This window comes from Sciurus carolinensis, chromosome 13 (genome assembly GCF_902686445.1).
Source record: "Sciurus carolinensis chromosome 13, mSciCar1.2, whole genome shotgun sequence".
NCBI classification, from domain to species: domain Eukaryota; kingdom Metazoa; phylum Chordata; class Mammalia; order Rodentia; family Sciuridae; genus Sciurus; species Sciurus carolinensis.
The window spans coordinates 7,834,776-7,852,332 of record NC_062225.1 but is presented as its reverse complement, the minus strand read 5'-3'; the positions used below and the strand labels follow the sequence as shown (position 1 = coordinate 7,852,332).

At 43.1% G+C, this 17,557-nt stretch overlaps 1 protein-coding gene across 2 annotated transcripts in view; it reads left to right on the top strand.

The window, feature by feature from the left end:
- Positions 1-12,844, top strand: part of Aff3 (ALF transcription elongation factor 3) — a 538,593-nt gene extending 525,749 nt beyond the window's left edge. For both annotated transcript variants that reach the window (XM_047523038.1, XM_047523040.1), the window contains 5 exons: positions 1,253-1,324; positions 3,000-3,093; positions 6,645-6,694; positions 6,811-7,034; positions 10,183-12,844. In XM_047523038.1, the coding sequence (XP_047378994.1) occupies positions 1,253-1,324; positions 3,000-3,093; positions 6,645-6,694; positions 6,811-7,034; positions 10,183-10,304 (562 nt within the window). In that variant the 3' untranslated portion in view covers positions 10,305-12,844. The remainder of the gene's footprint in view (positions 1-1,252; positions 1,325-2,999; positions 3,094-6,644; positions 6,695-6,810; positions 7,035-10,182) is intronic.
- Positions 12,845-17,557: the final 4,713 nt, after the last annotated feature.

The window sequence follows — 17,557 nt, the reverse complement described above, 5'->3', positions numbered from 1 at the left end:
AGCTTTCTCAACAGAAGGGAAACAACAGAAGAAGGAACCGGAGGCCTCAGGAAGGAGCAAAGAACAGAAACACACACGTACAGTAAGCTGTCCTCCTCTTATAGGTCATGTTTGATGATTGAAACAAAAGCATGCCCCCATCTGATACTCAGGGTGATTGTTTGGAAGCAGGGAAGGTAAGAACTTCCACACGTCACTCAAGGTGGTAGAACGTTGATGCTGGTGACTTCTGTCGAGTCACGAGTGTGTACTGTGATTCCCAGAGCAGCTACTTCGAATTCTCTGCAGACCCACACAGGAAACTACAAACGCACACACACTGAGGAGATGGTGTGACAAAAAGGTACTGCTTCCTCAGCCGTTCACAGCCAGCCAGCCTCCTCTGCCAGGAGCTTTGCAGAACTGTCTGGGTTAATCCCTACAGCACGGCTGTGTGATCACGGTATTAGCTGTTTCATAGGTAGGGAAGCGAGAGCTTAGGAATGTGAACACATTTAAGCTCTCGCAACCAAGTAACTGAGCTGGGCTTTGAACCTGGGACTCTCCGACCATTGCACAACTACCTCAGCTCTCTCAAAGAGTCTGCATAGGCGACCTGGTATGTTACTGGAGACAGCAAGGGCCACAGTGCCCCTAGTTCAGAGAAGTCAGTGGAATTAAGTGCCGCCCATAAAAGGCCCTTGTTTGTCGTAATGCGCATAACAGACCCAAACGTACATTGAAAATGTACCCAGGACATTCGCACTGCCGTCAAGGTAGGAGTCACACAACAGAGACACGGGTAAATGGAGCACCCATCTGAGCACCAGGGGTGCAAATTCTCCTGAAGGAAAACCCAGGAGGATTGAACTTTACCTCCATGTGTCCCACTCGGCCATACGTCAACATTTGGAATAGTGGGCGTGTCACCACGTGCTTGACTAGTTCTTTAACTGTACCACTTCTGCCCGTCTGCAGCATTTGAACTTGTATTACTAAAGAGCAGAGAGTATCGAGGCGTCATAGGAGAGATTTGCTCATTCATCACAGTGGTGTGATACCTGGGGAGAAAGGAGCAACATCAGAGGGCTAAGAAAGATCTGCAGCAGCACTTACTGGGTAACTCTTAAGACTTGGGCAGCGAGAACTAAAAGTATAGAAGTAGTTCTGTTATTACTAAGAAAGTTCTTTTTGTTTTATTCCTTTGCTCCCCACCCCCCACCAACCCCCCCCACCGCCGTCTTTTGCTTTTATTTTTGTTTTTGATTTTTAGATATGCTATGAGACTAAAAACCCACTCAGGGCCCAATGCCACACCAGAGGACAAACAACTAGCTGCATTATGGTGAGTGCCTCTTTGCAACCTAGAAGCGTATCTAGAAGCATATCGTTGCCCCCACCAACATCCTCCTTGGTAAATCACATGCTAAAACGCAGGATGTTGTCCTGGCACCTTCGAATGTACAAAGCTCCATGCCATTCTAACCACCAGGGAGAATCTAGACCATTGCTTGCTGCTATGCCATGCGTGAACGGAATTCAGTCATTGAAAATTGACAGGTTGATTACACAAGGGTGATTTTTTTTTCTGTGTGGGTGCATGTGCTTTAAAATCAGGTAGGTCCCCGACTTAGTCATTTGAAGGTAGATTGTGTCAAATGGAATTTCTCTTGTATTTGACAATTTAGATGCAATCAAAATAATTCATGTGTTGCTTTACGTGACAGATCAGCATGATTGAATAAAGACAGTGCATTAAAGTTCTCAAGGCATCAAACCAAAGAGCAGCTCATTATACTTTGATAGTAAAATCATGTCTTTCAAAATGTTAGCCAGTATATAATAGATTTTTTTCTGTACTGATAATGAGTACAATGATGACTATTATGTGATCATAATAGCTTTCTCCATGACCTCTCCTCAAGACACCTCACCCCACTCCCCAGATCACAGGACACCTCTCCTGTCAAGGGATCCAAAATTTTTGCTTCTTTAAAAGTTCATTCCAGGGTTGGGATTGTAGCTTAGTGGTAGAGCGCTTGCCTGGCTCGTGTGAGGCACTGGGTTCGATCCTCAGCACCACATAAAAATAAATAAAAGGTATTGCGTTCATCTACAACTAAAAAAAAAAAAATTAAAAATAGTTCATTCCACTCTAGAATCTAATCTACATGGTTAGAGAATCAAATGGAATCTCAAAAACTATGACAGCAGCATAGTCTAAAGAGGGTCTCAAGTTGTTCCACATCATCACATCATCTGGAGTTTGGGGTGTTCAGAGACAATTAAGTCATGTTTGATCTGTTGGGATTCTAGCACGTTAACACCAGATCTGAATTAGGAAACGATTACTAGCAAAAAGCAAGAAAGAAAGGATAAATCCAGAAAATGCTACCTGTGCCCTTTTCTTTCTTGAACTGCCATATTGGGATGAGTAAATTGATGATATTTAATAACATTATTATATTAGATTTAATACTAATACGTAAATACATAATTCAAATATTGTAGAAAATATCAAATGATGAAAACTCTCAACAGTGTTTTTATTGTTCATGCTTCATGCTCATTATTTATATTATCTATTTAAACTAATTGTAGACTAATAAAGTATTAAAAAGCAAAGGTAATAAAAACAGGTAGAAGAGCTGACCTGTCCACAAAGCCAGTAGCTCACCCAGGAAGCAGTGAAAGCTGTGGCTAGAGCTTCCTCATGCCGCTCATGGAGAGAGACTGCCCTCTAGTGGTGGACGAAGGAAGTGCCAGACCCTCTTCTCAAGGAAGTGATAAAGCTCATATTATAAAATGAGTTAAAGGTGAATATATGTACGGAGTACCTCGTTGGAATTCTTGATTATATTTTGAGGACAGAAGGAAGATCAGGTGCAGGTGCATGCACACAGATAGGAACATCTCAGGGGCTAAGCGTGGTGTAAACAGCGAGTCACTTGGGATGGCATGATTTTTGTAAGGCCTGTTTCTGAAGGACACTCTAGGCTCACTTCTGTCCTTCTGCGCAGTTACCGATGCCTGGCTCTCCTGTACTGGCGGATGTTTCGGCTCAAAAGGGACCACGCCGTCAAGTATTCCAAAGCACTTATTGACTATTTCAAGGTACTGTCTGGCCAACCAGCCGAGTTTCTGCTTGTGTTCGGGTGCCGCCCTGTCAGGGGCACTTTTGAAAACCCTGCTAGAACCCACTGCTCCCGGGCTAGTACAGGTCACCTCTGTCTCCAGAATAACCCGGTTTATGACACGCTTTTGACTTTCAGAGCTCAGAGTAGAGGCCTTGAGAGCCTAGCTAATTTATCCCCCGGCCTTCTTGCCCAAGTATTTTTATGGCCTCAAGAAAAAGAATAGGGCTGGGGATATGGCTCAGTTGGTAGAGTGCCTGCCCTGGGTTCAATTCCTTGCACGCAAAAAAAAAAAAAAAAAAAGAAGAAGAAGAAAAAGAATATCCAGTTTTTCCTTCCAGGGTCCTAGGAAATAGATCTTTATAGCAGACATAAATTCCTTCCCTCAGAAGGAACTACTTCAAGCCATTACCTCTTACTCTTTTTTTTTTTTTTTTTTTTTTTTGAGGGGGGGGTGCTGGGGATCAAACCCAGGGCCTTGTGCTTACAAGGCAAGCACTCTACTGACTGAGCTATCTCCCCAGCCCCTACCCCTTAGTTACTCTTGAGTAGCTAATTTAACTTTTTTAATGGAAGGGCTATTTAGAATGGTAAGAGATGGCTCGTCGGAACTCGGAGCCACTAGGTAGCAAGGTGTGACTATAAGTATTGAGTCTGCAACCCTGGCAACTTTTACTTACCTCAGGAAGTGAAATTATTTTCACTGGGAGAATCTTTTTAGATGGCAAAAAATAACAACAAAAATCTCTGTCTGGTGTACTGTTGTGAAATGAACTTGAACTTCATTATTTGTTTGAGCTTCCTGGGGACCTTCTCTGTTTATCTACAGAAACTAGAAATCCAGCATTCCTGTCCCCAAGCCTTATGTCAGCCACACAGCCATCCCTTAAGATCCTTGATTCCCAACCTCCACTTCTCAGAGATTGTCTCTGATGACCGGGTGATTTGAGGTCCCTTGGGCTGTGTCCACCACAGTACCTACTTCCTAACTGAGTAACCAAGTTCTGAGCCACGTAGAGAACTCTCTCGGCCCTTTGGTGTGTCGTGATGACAAGAACTGGCACAGAGCCTTCCCTTTACAAGATGTGTAGTTTTCAGAAATTCAGTATTCAAAGAGAGTTGTTATGGTCAAGGGAAAAAAAAATGCTTGAAGAAATAAGGAAGCTGAATTCTGGAAGCCCAGGGAGTTGCAACAAAACTTTTAAGGAACCAAAAGAAGTTCTTAATGCACACATGCCATCCATGGGTTCATTCAGAGTGGGTAGGGAGAGGAGCTGAGCTTCAGATTTCTTTCAGGAGTCATTGGCTTTTATCCTTCATCAGTTCTACATTTTTAAATATATTAAAATATATTAAATGTATATGTATATACATAAAAAATGAATATATTAAAAATATTTAAATATATATTTATATGTATATATATATATAAAATAAATAAAAATAAATGTATATTTTGGCCAAGGACAGATCCTGTGTATTTACAGCATGTGTCGGGAATTTGGATTACGTGCATACATTGTGGAAATGACAAAATCAAGCTAATCAACATATCCGTCACTTCACACATTTGTCATTTTTATGATGGGAACTTTCAAAATCTATTCTTAGTGATTTTCAAGTGTGCTATACATTATCTTTCATTTTAGTCACAGTAAATCTCCAGAGTACGTCCCCTCTGAGACTTTGCACCCTTCACTACCCTTTGTTAGATACAAAGTTTCAAAACCTTCAGATGACAGTGACAATTCAGCTGGAAAGCGTGTGTTACATGGGTCCAGAACATTCTCTGGAAGGGGGACTTTGTTGCCACCCTTGATTTTTTTGGCTGCGGAGCTTCGTGGCGAGCCCTTCAGCCACTCTTCCCACTGGGCGCCCTTTCCTCCCATCCCCAGACCTCCCTCCCTCTTTCCCCTTAGTGTTCTTAGAGCCAGAAGGTGCAGCACCATGTGGTGAAGTCAAACAAGGTTAGGGGGCCCAGCGCACCCCATTGAGGAAGGTGCCAATACCATCATGGCAGGAAGGGGGAGATGCTGCCTCCAAAGAGAGTAGCCCCTTCTCTAGTTCTGTCTGTGAAAACGAAGGCATTCCCTGACACAGGTGAAGCCGTGGGGTCTGCGGTTCTGGGCTGTATTTACTCCTGGCTGTGGAGCCTCAGAGGCCTGACACGCCATTTCTGGCCCTCTTGATGACTCCTGCTAACACTGAAGGAACCAGTCACTACCCGGTAAAGTTCCTGCTGACCCAAAGGGACGCATCGTCCTGGGGGAACCAGACTCAGGCTGTTTTCATGTCTCTGGAAAAGAAAATTCACATGAGCATCACTGTGATCAGGTTTTTTCTCTCCCCTAAAAGTCCTGCAGATTTCTGTCCAAGAAAGCATTCTTGGTCCCTCAGAGGGAAAAAACCTGTTCATTTAGCAACTTTCCTTGCCAGAGGGAAAATTTTTCTGTTTTGGTTTTCTTTTGTTTGTTCATTTAGATTTGTTTGGTTGGTTGGGTGGTTTTGGTGTTTGGTCTCTTGCAATACTGAGAATCAAACCCAGGGCCTCACACATGTGGGCAAGCACTCTACCACTGAGCTGCACCCCCAACCTAGAAATTTTTTTATTGGTGTATTATAGTTATACATGCTCTTGAGGGTCATTTTGACATAATTATATAAATATTGAATATAGTTTGTTCCAATTTAGTCCCCAGTACTTCCCCTTTACCTCCTCACCTCCCTCCCCTCTTCCCTTTCCTGTATTTTACTGGTCTTTCTTCTACTTATACTTTTTTTAAATTAGTGCCTTGTGGAGATATTTGTATATATATATGAAATTCACTGTGGCATATTCATATGTGGATATGGGAAAGTTTGGTCAGATTTTAAAATATCCGATGCAAACGCCTGGTTCCTGCAGCAATAACATTCTAAATCAGAATATCCAAATCAATCAGAATTTTTAAATATCTGTTAAGAAACTATATTTTAATCTGTTCCTCTTGGAATAGTCAAGAGTGGATTCCTTTGAGAGAAATACTGTTAAACTTTATAAGTCTAGATGCAAGAATTTGATGACATCTACTTGCAGGCATTAAATAAATGCACAACAACAGTTCTTGCAAAAAAAAAAAAAAAAACCCTAAATTTAAATATAGGGTATTCTCAGGAGTGGGTGGAGAGCTTTCCTGCCCTTTTTATTTCCTTTTCAGAAAAATCAGAGTGATTTACGGTGAGAACAATTAGGCCAGCTCAGATCCGCAGAGCCCCAGGATTATGATCTAACTGGGTACCTGAAGCTCGTATGAAAAGCCGAGGGGCGAGCCCGTCAGTCACCCCACTGTGGAGCCCCGTGGTCCAGCAGCCGCCCCTCACCAGCTCCAGAGAGGGAGCCAACAGCCTGTTCCCAGACCCGTTTCTGAGGATCTGCCTCTTTCCTTCAGTCCCTCCTGGGATTCCTCCCCCAGTCACGGGAGAACGCGTTCTGGTCTGCCATTCAGCCTTGCGCAGATGGCGCTCACTGTCCTTGTCTCTGTTTTCCTGCAGAATTCATCGAAAGCTGCCCAAGCCCCGTCTCCGTGGGGGGCCAGTGGAAAGTAAGTTCGCTGTCCCCAAAGGCAGTAAGCCAGGCAGTGCATGGTGTTTCTGTGCCGAGGGCTGCCGCCTCACTGCTCCCGACCTCCCCACTCTGCTTTCTACCTCTCCCATCCAGGAGCGCTGGAACCCCGTCCCCCATGTCTCCCAACCCCTCTCCCACCAGCTCCGTGGGCTCTCAGGGCAGCCTCTCCGGTACCAACGCCCTGTCCCCATCGACCATCGTCAGCATCCCGCAGCGCATACACCAGATGGCGGCCAACCACGTCAGCATCACCAACAGCATCCTCCACAGCTACGACTACTGGGAGATGGCGGACAACCTGGCCAAAGAAAACAGAGGTGTGTGCTGCCCGGGGGGCGGCTCTGCCCGGGCTGGGCGGCAGGCCTGGGGATCATCGCTCAGCTTTACGTGGCCTTTCAAAGGAACAGCTGTCGTCTGCTGTGTGAAACCTTTCCTGACCTCTCTCTGGTCTTGATGCCTTGACTTACCTTTCTCCTTGCTGTGGAAGATGATGTGAAATAGATCAGACACAGGGGCAGGTACAGAGCAGGTGTAGAAACAGGTACAAGTACAGACACAGGTTCAGGTACGGATACAGGTGTAGGTGCAGGCAGGTGTGAATACAGATACAGGTATAGGTACAGACAGGTATGAATACAGATAAAGGTATAGGTACAGACACAGGCATGAATACAGATACAGGTATAGGTACAGACACAGGTGTGAATACAGGTACAGGGACAGATACAGGTGTAGAAAAAGGTATAAGTACAGATACATATATAGGTGAAGATACAGGTGTGAATACGGATACAGGTATAAGTACAGATATAGGTGTGAATACAGATACAGGTATAGGTACAGACACAGGTGCAGGTATAGATACAGGTTAAAGTATAGATACATGGATAGGTGCAGATACAGGTGTAAATGCAGGTGTAGATATAGTACAGATACGTGTATAGGAACTGACACAGGCATAGATACAGTATAGGTATTGATGTAGCTGGAAGTACAAATACAAGTATAGATATAGATGCAAGTACAAATACAAGTATAGAAATACACATTTGTCCCTTTAGACAATGAGCTGCATGAAGGTAAAGATTATATTTCATTCAGCCAGGCATGGTGGCACAAGCCTGTAATCCCAGTGACTCTGGAGGCTGAGGCAGGAGGATCAAGAGTTCAAAGCAGCCTCGACAACTTAGAGAGACCCTAGGAACTTAGTTAGGCCCTGTCTCAAAATAAAAAATAAAAAGGGCTGGAGATGTGGCCCAGTGGTTAAACACCCCTGGGTTCAATCCCTGGCACGCACACACAAAAAGATTATATTCATTCAAATTTGGACTCCTGAGACCCAGCCCAGTGCCTGGAACCCAACTGGAGCTCTGAAACATCAACTGAGTGAGTGAGTGAGTGAGTGAGTGAGTGAATGAGCGAATGAATGAATGAGCGAATGAGTGAATGAGTGAATTAGGGTAGTTCCAGCTCCCCAAGTACCAGCTGCTGACTACTGAAAAAAGAACCCATTTTACATGTAGTAGTAAAAGCTGAATTTTTCAATGTTTGTTTTTTCTGATAATAACAGTAATAGGTGTTTTCTGTGGCTAAATTTGTAAGGCACAGAAAACCATAGGAAAAAATGTTCTTCAGCCTAGAAATGACTACCACATAAATAATATTCTACCAAGTTTCTTCTAGCCTTTCTTCCCAAATATGCATTATTTTTACCAAAGCAAAATCATAGTGAATATCGTTTTATATCCTTTTTTTACTTAAAATTATAGCTGGCATTTTTTCATGTCATTAATTTGCCAGAACACCCTCTTTATAATAGCACTATAATGCTATCATAATATATTGGTTACATGATCATAACATATCATGAATTTTCAAGCCATTCCACTGTTGTTAGATATTTAGATTACTTCAGAGTTTTTTTCCAGTGTTGGAAGAAAACACTCCCAATGTTTTTCTGTATCATGATAAATATTCCTGTAGAAATCATTATCCACATGTCTGGTTATTTTCTTTGGAAGAAGAAAATAAAAGTAGAGGTAGAATTTTGGGGTCAACAGGTACAGATTCTCTTAAGATATATATTGTTTTGTATCTTAATATATAGTTACCTTTCCTCCTGAAAAATTGCATCGACTTAACTACTCTCCCTCCAGCAACAGGTAAGAGTACAAACCGAGTTTGCTTTCAGTCCCCTAAAGGAAACTATGTCTCCATGACAGCAGAAACCTTTGAGGTCAGGAGCAGGATGTCCACAGTGAGGCAAGGATGGATGGAGATGAATCTGCTAATAAAACAAGACAGTCTAGAACACACAGCCCAGCTGGTGGCCCCGAAGTCCAGTGGGAATGTCACGGTGGTCGGAGGCCACCAGAAGCAACTCGTTAGAGGAGCTAGAAGGGAACAGGGTTTTGACAAATACATGGCAATTGATGGCTGAAGTAGGTTGAGGTGGGTGTCCCAGAGAGACAAACAGAAGGGACAAATGTATAGAAATACACATGTCCAACCAAGCACAGTGGCACACACCTGTAATCTCAGCGGCTCCAGAGTCTGGGACAGGAGGATCGCAAGTTCAAAGCCAGCCTCAGCGATGGTGAGGCCCCAAGCAACTCAGTGAGACCCTGTCTCTAAATAAAATACAAAATAGGGCTGGGGATGTGGCTCAGTGGTTGAGTGCCCCTGAGTTCAGTCCCTGGTTCAATCCCCCACAAAACAAGAAAGAAATATACATGCCCAGTTTGGGAGACCCTGAGTAAGCCAGGCTCCAGATAGCAATACCAGCCACCTGCTAGGAGTTGCCTACTAGAGGGCTTCATGCCCTCTGTAAAGGTATTTGTATGTAAAAAGGTATTTAAAAAAAGAAAAGAAAAAGCTTTTCCAAGACATGTACTTCCAGGAGTATTATTCAGTGATCCAGCTATGACAGCAGAGAAGTCATAGGGATCTCTTCCCCTCTCTCAGCCACTAAACCATGATGTAGCAAGAGCAGAGCCCACACACGATTCGTCTTGGTATACTCCCCTACATTTATGCCCTTGCACCTATAATAAATGTTTGATGCAAATTCAAAGAATGTCCAAATGCCAGAAGGTGGCTCCAGTGAGATGTCTCAGGACCCATCTCTGATTTGCCCCCCAGTATCCTAGAACCTTCCTCCTTGGACTCACTCCAGGGACTTAGTGGCCAGAGTGAGTCAGAATAAGAGACAACAGAGCCATGTTGAGATCCAGGGTGGGAAGCTTTCCTGTACCAGGAGAATACAGTCTGGACATACGGATTTTCTTCTGTATGGCTCAGTAAACACTATTCATTTGGATTAGAAATAGCAGACACAGTTTGTTTAATTTACTTGGACACAGATGCAACAGGAGAGCCATGGTTTTTCAGACCCTGAATGGTCCTGAGCAGGAGGTAGCACACCTAGCGTGTGTGGCACCCTTAACCGCTCTCTCTGTACCATAGAGTTCTTCAATGACCTGGATCTGCTCATGGGGCCTGTCACCCTGCACAGCAGCATGGAGCACCTGGTCCAGTACTCGCAGCAGGGCCTGCACTGGCTGCGGAACAGCGCCCACCTGCCGTAGGGACCACTTCCTGGAGCCCGGTCGCACTCTCATCTCCACGGACAGCTCCGTGTTTCTGGACACTGTGCTACTCAAATTCCCAGCCACAGCATTTATCAAGCTGCGACGAACACTTCCTCCACATCAGACAACGACCTTTTCCCAGGGCCTGTGTGTTTGTACGTATAGGTGTGTAAGAAGCTGCCTGTGTACACAAGATACACAGCTCTTCAGAATGCATATTCTTGGTCTGGTTTGCATAATCCCAGGCTAGACAGCGAGATCAGAAATTCGTTAGAGGAAACACCACACACACGCAAATACACACACACACATACACACACATATACACACAATCGCACACACTTTCTTTCCAATGCTAAACCATGACTTCTCAGAAAGTTCAACCAAAACCTCATGGGTTAGTTCACCAGGTGCAATACAGCACACCAAAAGCTTAACTGCCAGTTAAGATGAACCTGACTCTTATATTATTGATTACTTTCAGTATTAATATTCCATTCCCCGATTATTTTTGATTGGTGTGTATTAATGGGTGATTGAATAATGAAAATAAGTCAGTTATTTTTGTGCCAGAAGTTTACTAGATTGCATGTTACTGAATCCCCTGCCCTTCCTCTGATACCCCGTCAACATTATTATGAACTGAACGCATCTGTAAGAGAATGGATCGACTCACACAAGCCTGCCCTGACCCGCCCCCCATGTATGTCGGCAGCACTGGGATTCAGTGAAAACTCAGTGTCTTTGAAACCCACACACACGAGAGCAGCACCTCTGTGCTCTGGAGCCGGGTTGGGATTGAAATGTGCACAAGCCCTCCAGGCACCTGTATTTCTTCTTCCTGCCACTGTGACTTGGTGGCTGCCACTGTGACTTGGTGGCTTTTGTCAGCCAATACATTTCAAGCCTTTTCTTTCCATGGTAGCCAAATGGGGACATGCCTAGAAGGTCCCCTCTCTAGGATTCCATCCGCTGCTTATCAGACTGAGAGCTATCTGCTGCCATAACGCGCGGTCTGCGTCTCACTCTCCGTGCAGGATGGGCCGCATTTCCATTTGGGGGATATTTTTCGAGCTTTGGTTAGCAAGCTGCTTCCGGTGCAAGGGAACTCCTTCCTGCATCGATAGCCATTCTGTCTGCAGCAGCAATGCCTAGAGCATCTTGCTTGTGTCTGTGCGTCTAGTGTGTTTACCTCTCGCCCGTGGGTCTTCTTTTCTTTTTTCCTTTAATTAAGTTTACATTTTAGTTTTTTGACATCTTGTTTACAGTTTTTTGTCTGAATTTTGTTTCGTAGTGTTTTTGTCACATCTTAGATTTAATCTTCTTCTTAAATATATTTGGATATGCTGTACTGGTAAACAGAAAACGACTCCTGAGAGTTAGGGTCTATCTTGCCACCCTTTAACCAAGATGATGCCCTTGAGGTCCTTTGCTGAGCAGAACTGCACCAGGACAGTCTGAGAAAGACGGGTGTTGCCATCTGTGAAGCCATCCCTTATTCAAGGTGACGGTGGCGCAGACATGCCGAGACCGACATTCACTGATACCTTTGCAGGTTCGGTTGCAGTGTTAACACTTCGTCAGCTTGGTCTTAAGTAGGTGAGAAATAAGATAGCTACACCTCCTGCTCTCCAAAAGGCTGATGCAAAACTGGACAAGAGATTGACCCGCTTGGGTGATTTGAATTAATTAACAGTGAGCAAGTGAAGCGCCCGTGAAGTGTGCATTTGACTTTGACCTTCAAGTACCTGAAAATAGTAACAATTCAGGTTGAGCATCCCTCCTTCAAAATGCATGGGGCCAGAAACTTTTTAGATATCATTTTTTTTTAATATTCACGTTCACACAATGAGATATCTTGGGGAGGGGACCCAAGTTTAAACTGAGATACATTTATGTTTCATGTACATCTCAGACACACAGCCTACAGGGGATTTTATACACATTACCTGAAGGTGATGTTTGTGGTACACCTGTGTTTGTTTTGTTTTCATTTTTTTTTTTTTTTTTTTTTTAGTGGTAGGTGGACACAATACCTATTATTTTTTTTATTTTTATGTGGTGCTGAGTATTGAACCCAGGATCTCACACGTGCTAGGCCAGCTACTCTACCACTGAGCCACAACCCAGCCCTACACTTGTGTTTTGACTGAGACCTGTCACAGGAGGTCAGTGTGAAGTTTTCCACTATGACATCCTACGGACGTTCGAAAAGTTTTAGGTTTTGGAGCATTTTGGATTGGGGATTTTTATAGGAGGGATACTCAGCCTGCATTTTCATTTTACATTTAATTTACCCAAGTGAGGTAGTGAGCTTCTTATAACCCTTCACTAATTGTTGACAGAGTTCATGATCCATCTTTGGTTGAATCTTCTTTTTTTTTTTGAGACAGGGTCTTTCATTTAGTTTCTTAGGGCCTCGCTAAGTTGCTGAGGTTGGCTTTGAATTTGCAATCCTCCTGCTTCAGCCTCCTGAGCCGCTGGGATTATAGATGTGCACTACCATTCCCAGCTGGAAATTTTAATCCAAAGAAATCTCTAATCCTTTTTTTTTTTTTTTTTTTTTTTTTTATTCTACTTACTCTGGGTGAACACTGATGAAAAGTTGAAACCTTCGCAAAAAGGGGTGGCCCTTGGGACCTGCCACGCATGCCCAGGGAGATTTTCTAGTCCTGCCCGTTTTTAAGGGTGCAGGCTCTATGGCGGCACCTCTGAGTTTGCTTCCCTGAAAACCCAACAGGTGACCTCTGACTGGTTGAGCCAGCAAGCGTTCCATCAACAGCGTGATGGCCCACATTTTCCAATGAGGCTTTTAGCACCTGGTCATTTGGGGTGATGGTAAGAGCATTCAGGTCTCATTAATGTCTCCCTGTCCATCTACAGCGTATGTCAGGCAGCGGATCCTGTTGGGTTTGGCGTAGGTGATTTTAATAAGGACCCATCTTCTAATTATTGCTTCTGAAAGTCATTTATAACTTGTTCCTCTTCTTTAGTTTGGTTCCAAGTTGAAGCATCTTTCTTGTGTTATTCTGTTTATAAATGTAACACCTGATTATTATAAAAATTGAAACAATGCGAAAACGTAGAAACTAGTAAGTCTCAATCTCTGGTGGTCTAAAACCCCATAAGACAACTGCGGTTCATAGTTTTATGTATATCCTTCCAGAGATTCTTGCATTTAAACACATAAAGTTTTTTACCCTTCTTTCTATTTGAAGACATGTTCTTTACTCAGAAGTTCAACAGAGGTTCAACTGACCTTGTTCTCCATGACCTGAATAGACCCCACCCTTTTATCACAATATTAGAACTGTCTTTGAGAGAGAGCAGCCCAATTATATTCCTGATCAGACTTTGCCATTAGTTAATACTCTACACAGATCAGTCTCCGTGCAGAATTGTGCCTGGCAGAAGAGATTTGGTTAAAACAGATATTTCTGGAAACTTTCAAATTTGCAAATGGAAACTTGGACCCACGATCTAAAAAAGAATGTACTGGAAAAATAATCTGAAGAGTTGACAAATTGTGTGCTAGATTGAACATGTGGAATGCAATGCAATGAGATTTTTCTGCACTGAAACCTGTACAATGGCGTGTGTATTATAGAACAGCGATGTGTACATTTCTGACACCCCATACATAATATGCACAGTTTGTATAAATGCATACATTTAAAAATATATATGTACAATACAGCTAACATAAAACTGTAGTACGCCTGACCAATATTACTAGTGCCTAATATTGAGTATAAGTCACTGCGTGTTCACATCACCTTGAAAGTGCAGTCATTGTTATAAAATTAATCAGTGAAGCCAACATTATTTATGAATCACATCTTTGAAACTGTGCAGTAGCATATACATATATATTTTTAAATAACATTTTTCACAGTTTTCCAGAGTTACTGTTGAAATCTGTATCACCAAAAAAAAAAAAAAGCAAGATTTTTTTAATAATGTAGACACTCTTCAGATCCAGTAATCTGCGTGTGATTTCCTGTTTGTAGATACCCAAGAGACTTCAGCGGTCACCAGCCTTAATGCATGTACAGGATATTATTGTGACTTAATTTATCTGCAGTTTTTAATCCATGTGAAATTGGAATTTATAAACGGACTTGGATTAAATATGTCTGCCTTTCTAAGGTTACAAATGTTACATTAAATGATTTATGTTGTACATGAGAGATATCGAGTTGTACGAGAAGAATGTCCACCAGTTTCTGTGAATATGTTTACAAAACATATTGGAAAGATGTGCAAATCAGAACTCTGGTTCCCAGCTCATACTCTCTTCGGAAGCAGCCTGTTTCCTGAATGTTGTCAGTGTAGCTCCCGTGAATTATCACTGCTAAGTCTGATATTTTTTCATGGAAAAAAAAAAGTATGTTTTTTTTTCTTTCATTATGACTATAGTTTCCTACCTGCTTTCCCACGTCCCAACATGTGCGCGTGCACACACACACACACACAGGTGAACATCCTCTAGCATCCCAGGGAACACTGCCTGGGAGGCTCCAGAAGCTGGTTTGTGACCACCTGGGTGCTTGTTCAAGATCAGCCCTGGGACACACGCTGTCAACCTTCTTTAACATCAGGACTTAGTTTCCAGCTCAAGTGCCAGTCTTCTCCAACTCAGACCAACATGGTGGAATGGTGTGTGTAACACATGGCTGAGAGGATTTTGAAACTAAAGAAGAGGGAAGTGTTAGACCCCATGGCCTCGCATGATACTGCCCCTGTGTGGGAAGGTTGTTTCTGTTCATCTTTTGTTTTGTTTGGGTCATTTTTGCTTTTTTTTTTTTTTTTAATTTGGTATTGGGGACTGAATCCATAGGTATTTTACCACTGAGCTACATCCCCAGTCCTTTTCATTTTTTATTTTAAGACAGGGTCTCTTAGTTGCCCAGGCTGGCCTCAAACTTTAATCCTCCTGCCTCCAACCTCAACCTCAACTCCCAGAGTATCTGGGATTACACGCTTACAGCACTGCACCCAGCTGGGAGGGACTTTGTTAGCCTGGTTTTTACTCTTAGCTTCCCCACCTTTCCCTTTTTCTTTCCCCAAACTAAAGAAGCAGAAATAGTAATAAAAACAAAATGAAATGTCATTATATATTTAGATTCAAGTACCTCTTGTCCTTTCCCTATCACCCCATCTAACACAATTCACATGTCTAACAGAAAATTGAGAAAGGGTTTGTTTTCAGATGGACAGTTCAGGTGAGTCCTTACTATGCAGAGGGTTGCAGCAGAACCCTAGATCTTGGTCACCAAGGACCCCACACCCTCATCCTAAAGATGACCAGGCAAGGGACTTGGCTTTGCTTGCTCCAGGGACCACCGAGTATGATACACTTTCAAATGTGGGCTAAGAAATATCCAGCAAGCTTCCAAACGAGACTGTCTCTTAAGGCAGCTTTGCCTGCTACACAGCTGAAATCTTCGTATTCACTATCAGAACTGTATTTTTTAAAAGTATCACCTTTTCAATGAAACCCAGACCAACCAGTTTTGGATGACATTTTTTTTAGTGTAAGAAAAACAACCACCACCACATAAACTGTATTTCCAAACATTTGGAACCAGAGTTCATTTCCATTCCCAGGAGAGCATATCCTGGCAAACAGCACAAAAAATGTTCAAATTTGAGATTGTGTTCTTAGTTCAAATTATCCTGAGTATCTCATCAGGAGGGTTAACTCATGAACTTGGCATGAGGACATTTTAAAATTCTGTTCTCAAACTAATTACATCTGACCACAGGTTGGGTTTTTTATTATTTAATTGGCACTGTGAGGCAGCAGGGGACAAACATGGGGTCAGCTACAGGGGAGTCAGCTCACAGTAATGAGAATCAAGGGATTAAGCCCCTCTGCACCGCTTAGAAAATCCACCTCTTACAGCCAATTTTAAAGACATCGATCTGAAGAACGCAGCTGAAGCACTAATTGCCAAGTGCACACAAAGTGCATTTGTCTCTAAGTATCGATGAGGCCTGAAAAGCTAAGTCAAGTCCTTACTCTTCACTCACTTTGAAAATGGGAAAAGCTCATCGAGAAATATTTATGTCCAGACATGATGTAAAGTAGCACTAATGTTTAGGATTTTCTAACAGTGCTGTTTGGTTATAAATATAATTACAAAATTCTAGTTTCCTTATTGCTTTTCAGTCCTTTTTTTTCTAGTTTTTTATTATTTTTCTAATTTTTTCCCACTTTTTTTTCAACCTTTATTCATTTATTTTTATGTGGCGTCAAGGATGCACCCCAGGGCCTCATACGTGCTGGGCAAGTGCTCTACCACTGAGCCAGCAGCCCAGCCCCTTGCCCACATTTTTGACTCTGCATTGTGGTTGTACACATGGTGGATTTGCCGTTACCCGTTCCTACACGCACACAATAGCACAATATGATTTGGACACTATCCCTCTCCAGCCCTTCCTTTGCAGTTTATCATAAAATAATTTGATTTTACCCAAATATTTTAGATCTCTTTATTTCTAGATGCCCAAATAAGCGAAGAAAAAAGAAATCCTTAACGCTGAGGAATGTTTGCTTCCTGGAACAGCATTCCATCCACAGTAGCCAAAGATGTTTAAGTTTTTGCAGGACATTCTTTTTAGTCCCCTCTGCTGCCTGCGACTGATGAAATGAGTGTCCAAGGTATGGACATGTAGTTGAGATGCCAGTGATGCTAAGTGTCGAATCTGATCTTTATTTAGCTGCCGACACGTTTGGAGCCTTGCCAGCAGTGGCTGAGCCAGTTTCCATCGGAGAAGCAGTAATACTGATGCTTTTCTTTGAGTAATTTGCAAATTGATCATTCATTCCCCAAATTTCCCAGGACTTCCAACTCAACCTTAAAATGGCCCTCTGGGCGAGCTGGGTTGATTTTTGTGTTCCTCTGTGGGGTTTTTCCTTCTGTAAGTCAGATTTACCATTTTGACCCTTTGGTAGAACAGTTCCAGGAGGTGCAAAGCGTGGGCACAGCAGCTCCTGGTGCTGGGATGAGCGCGGGAATCCTTGCAGGGCCCCTCCCTTCCTTCGACCTGCTGCGCCTGACCCTGCAGGAGCTCCTCTCTGCCCCTGGCTGTCCTCTGTGAGGTCTAGCTCGAGACCTCACTGAGCGAGTGTGAGGACCAGAAGATTCGGGCAAGGGTTTTAGGATCCCCTGTTGCCTCACTCAACAGGGTTTGTGGGTGGCCGTTAGGAACAGAAGCAAAGAAATCACTGTGCGCACAGCAGC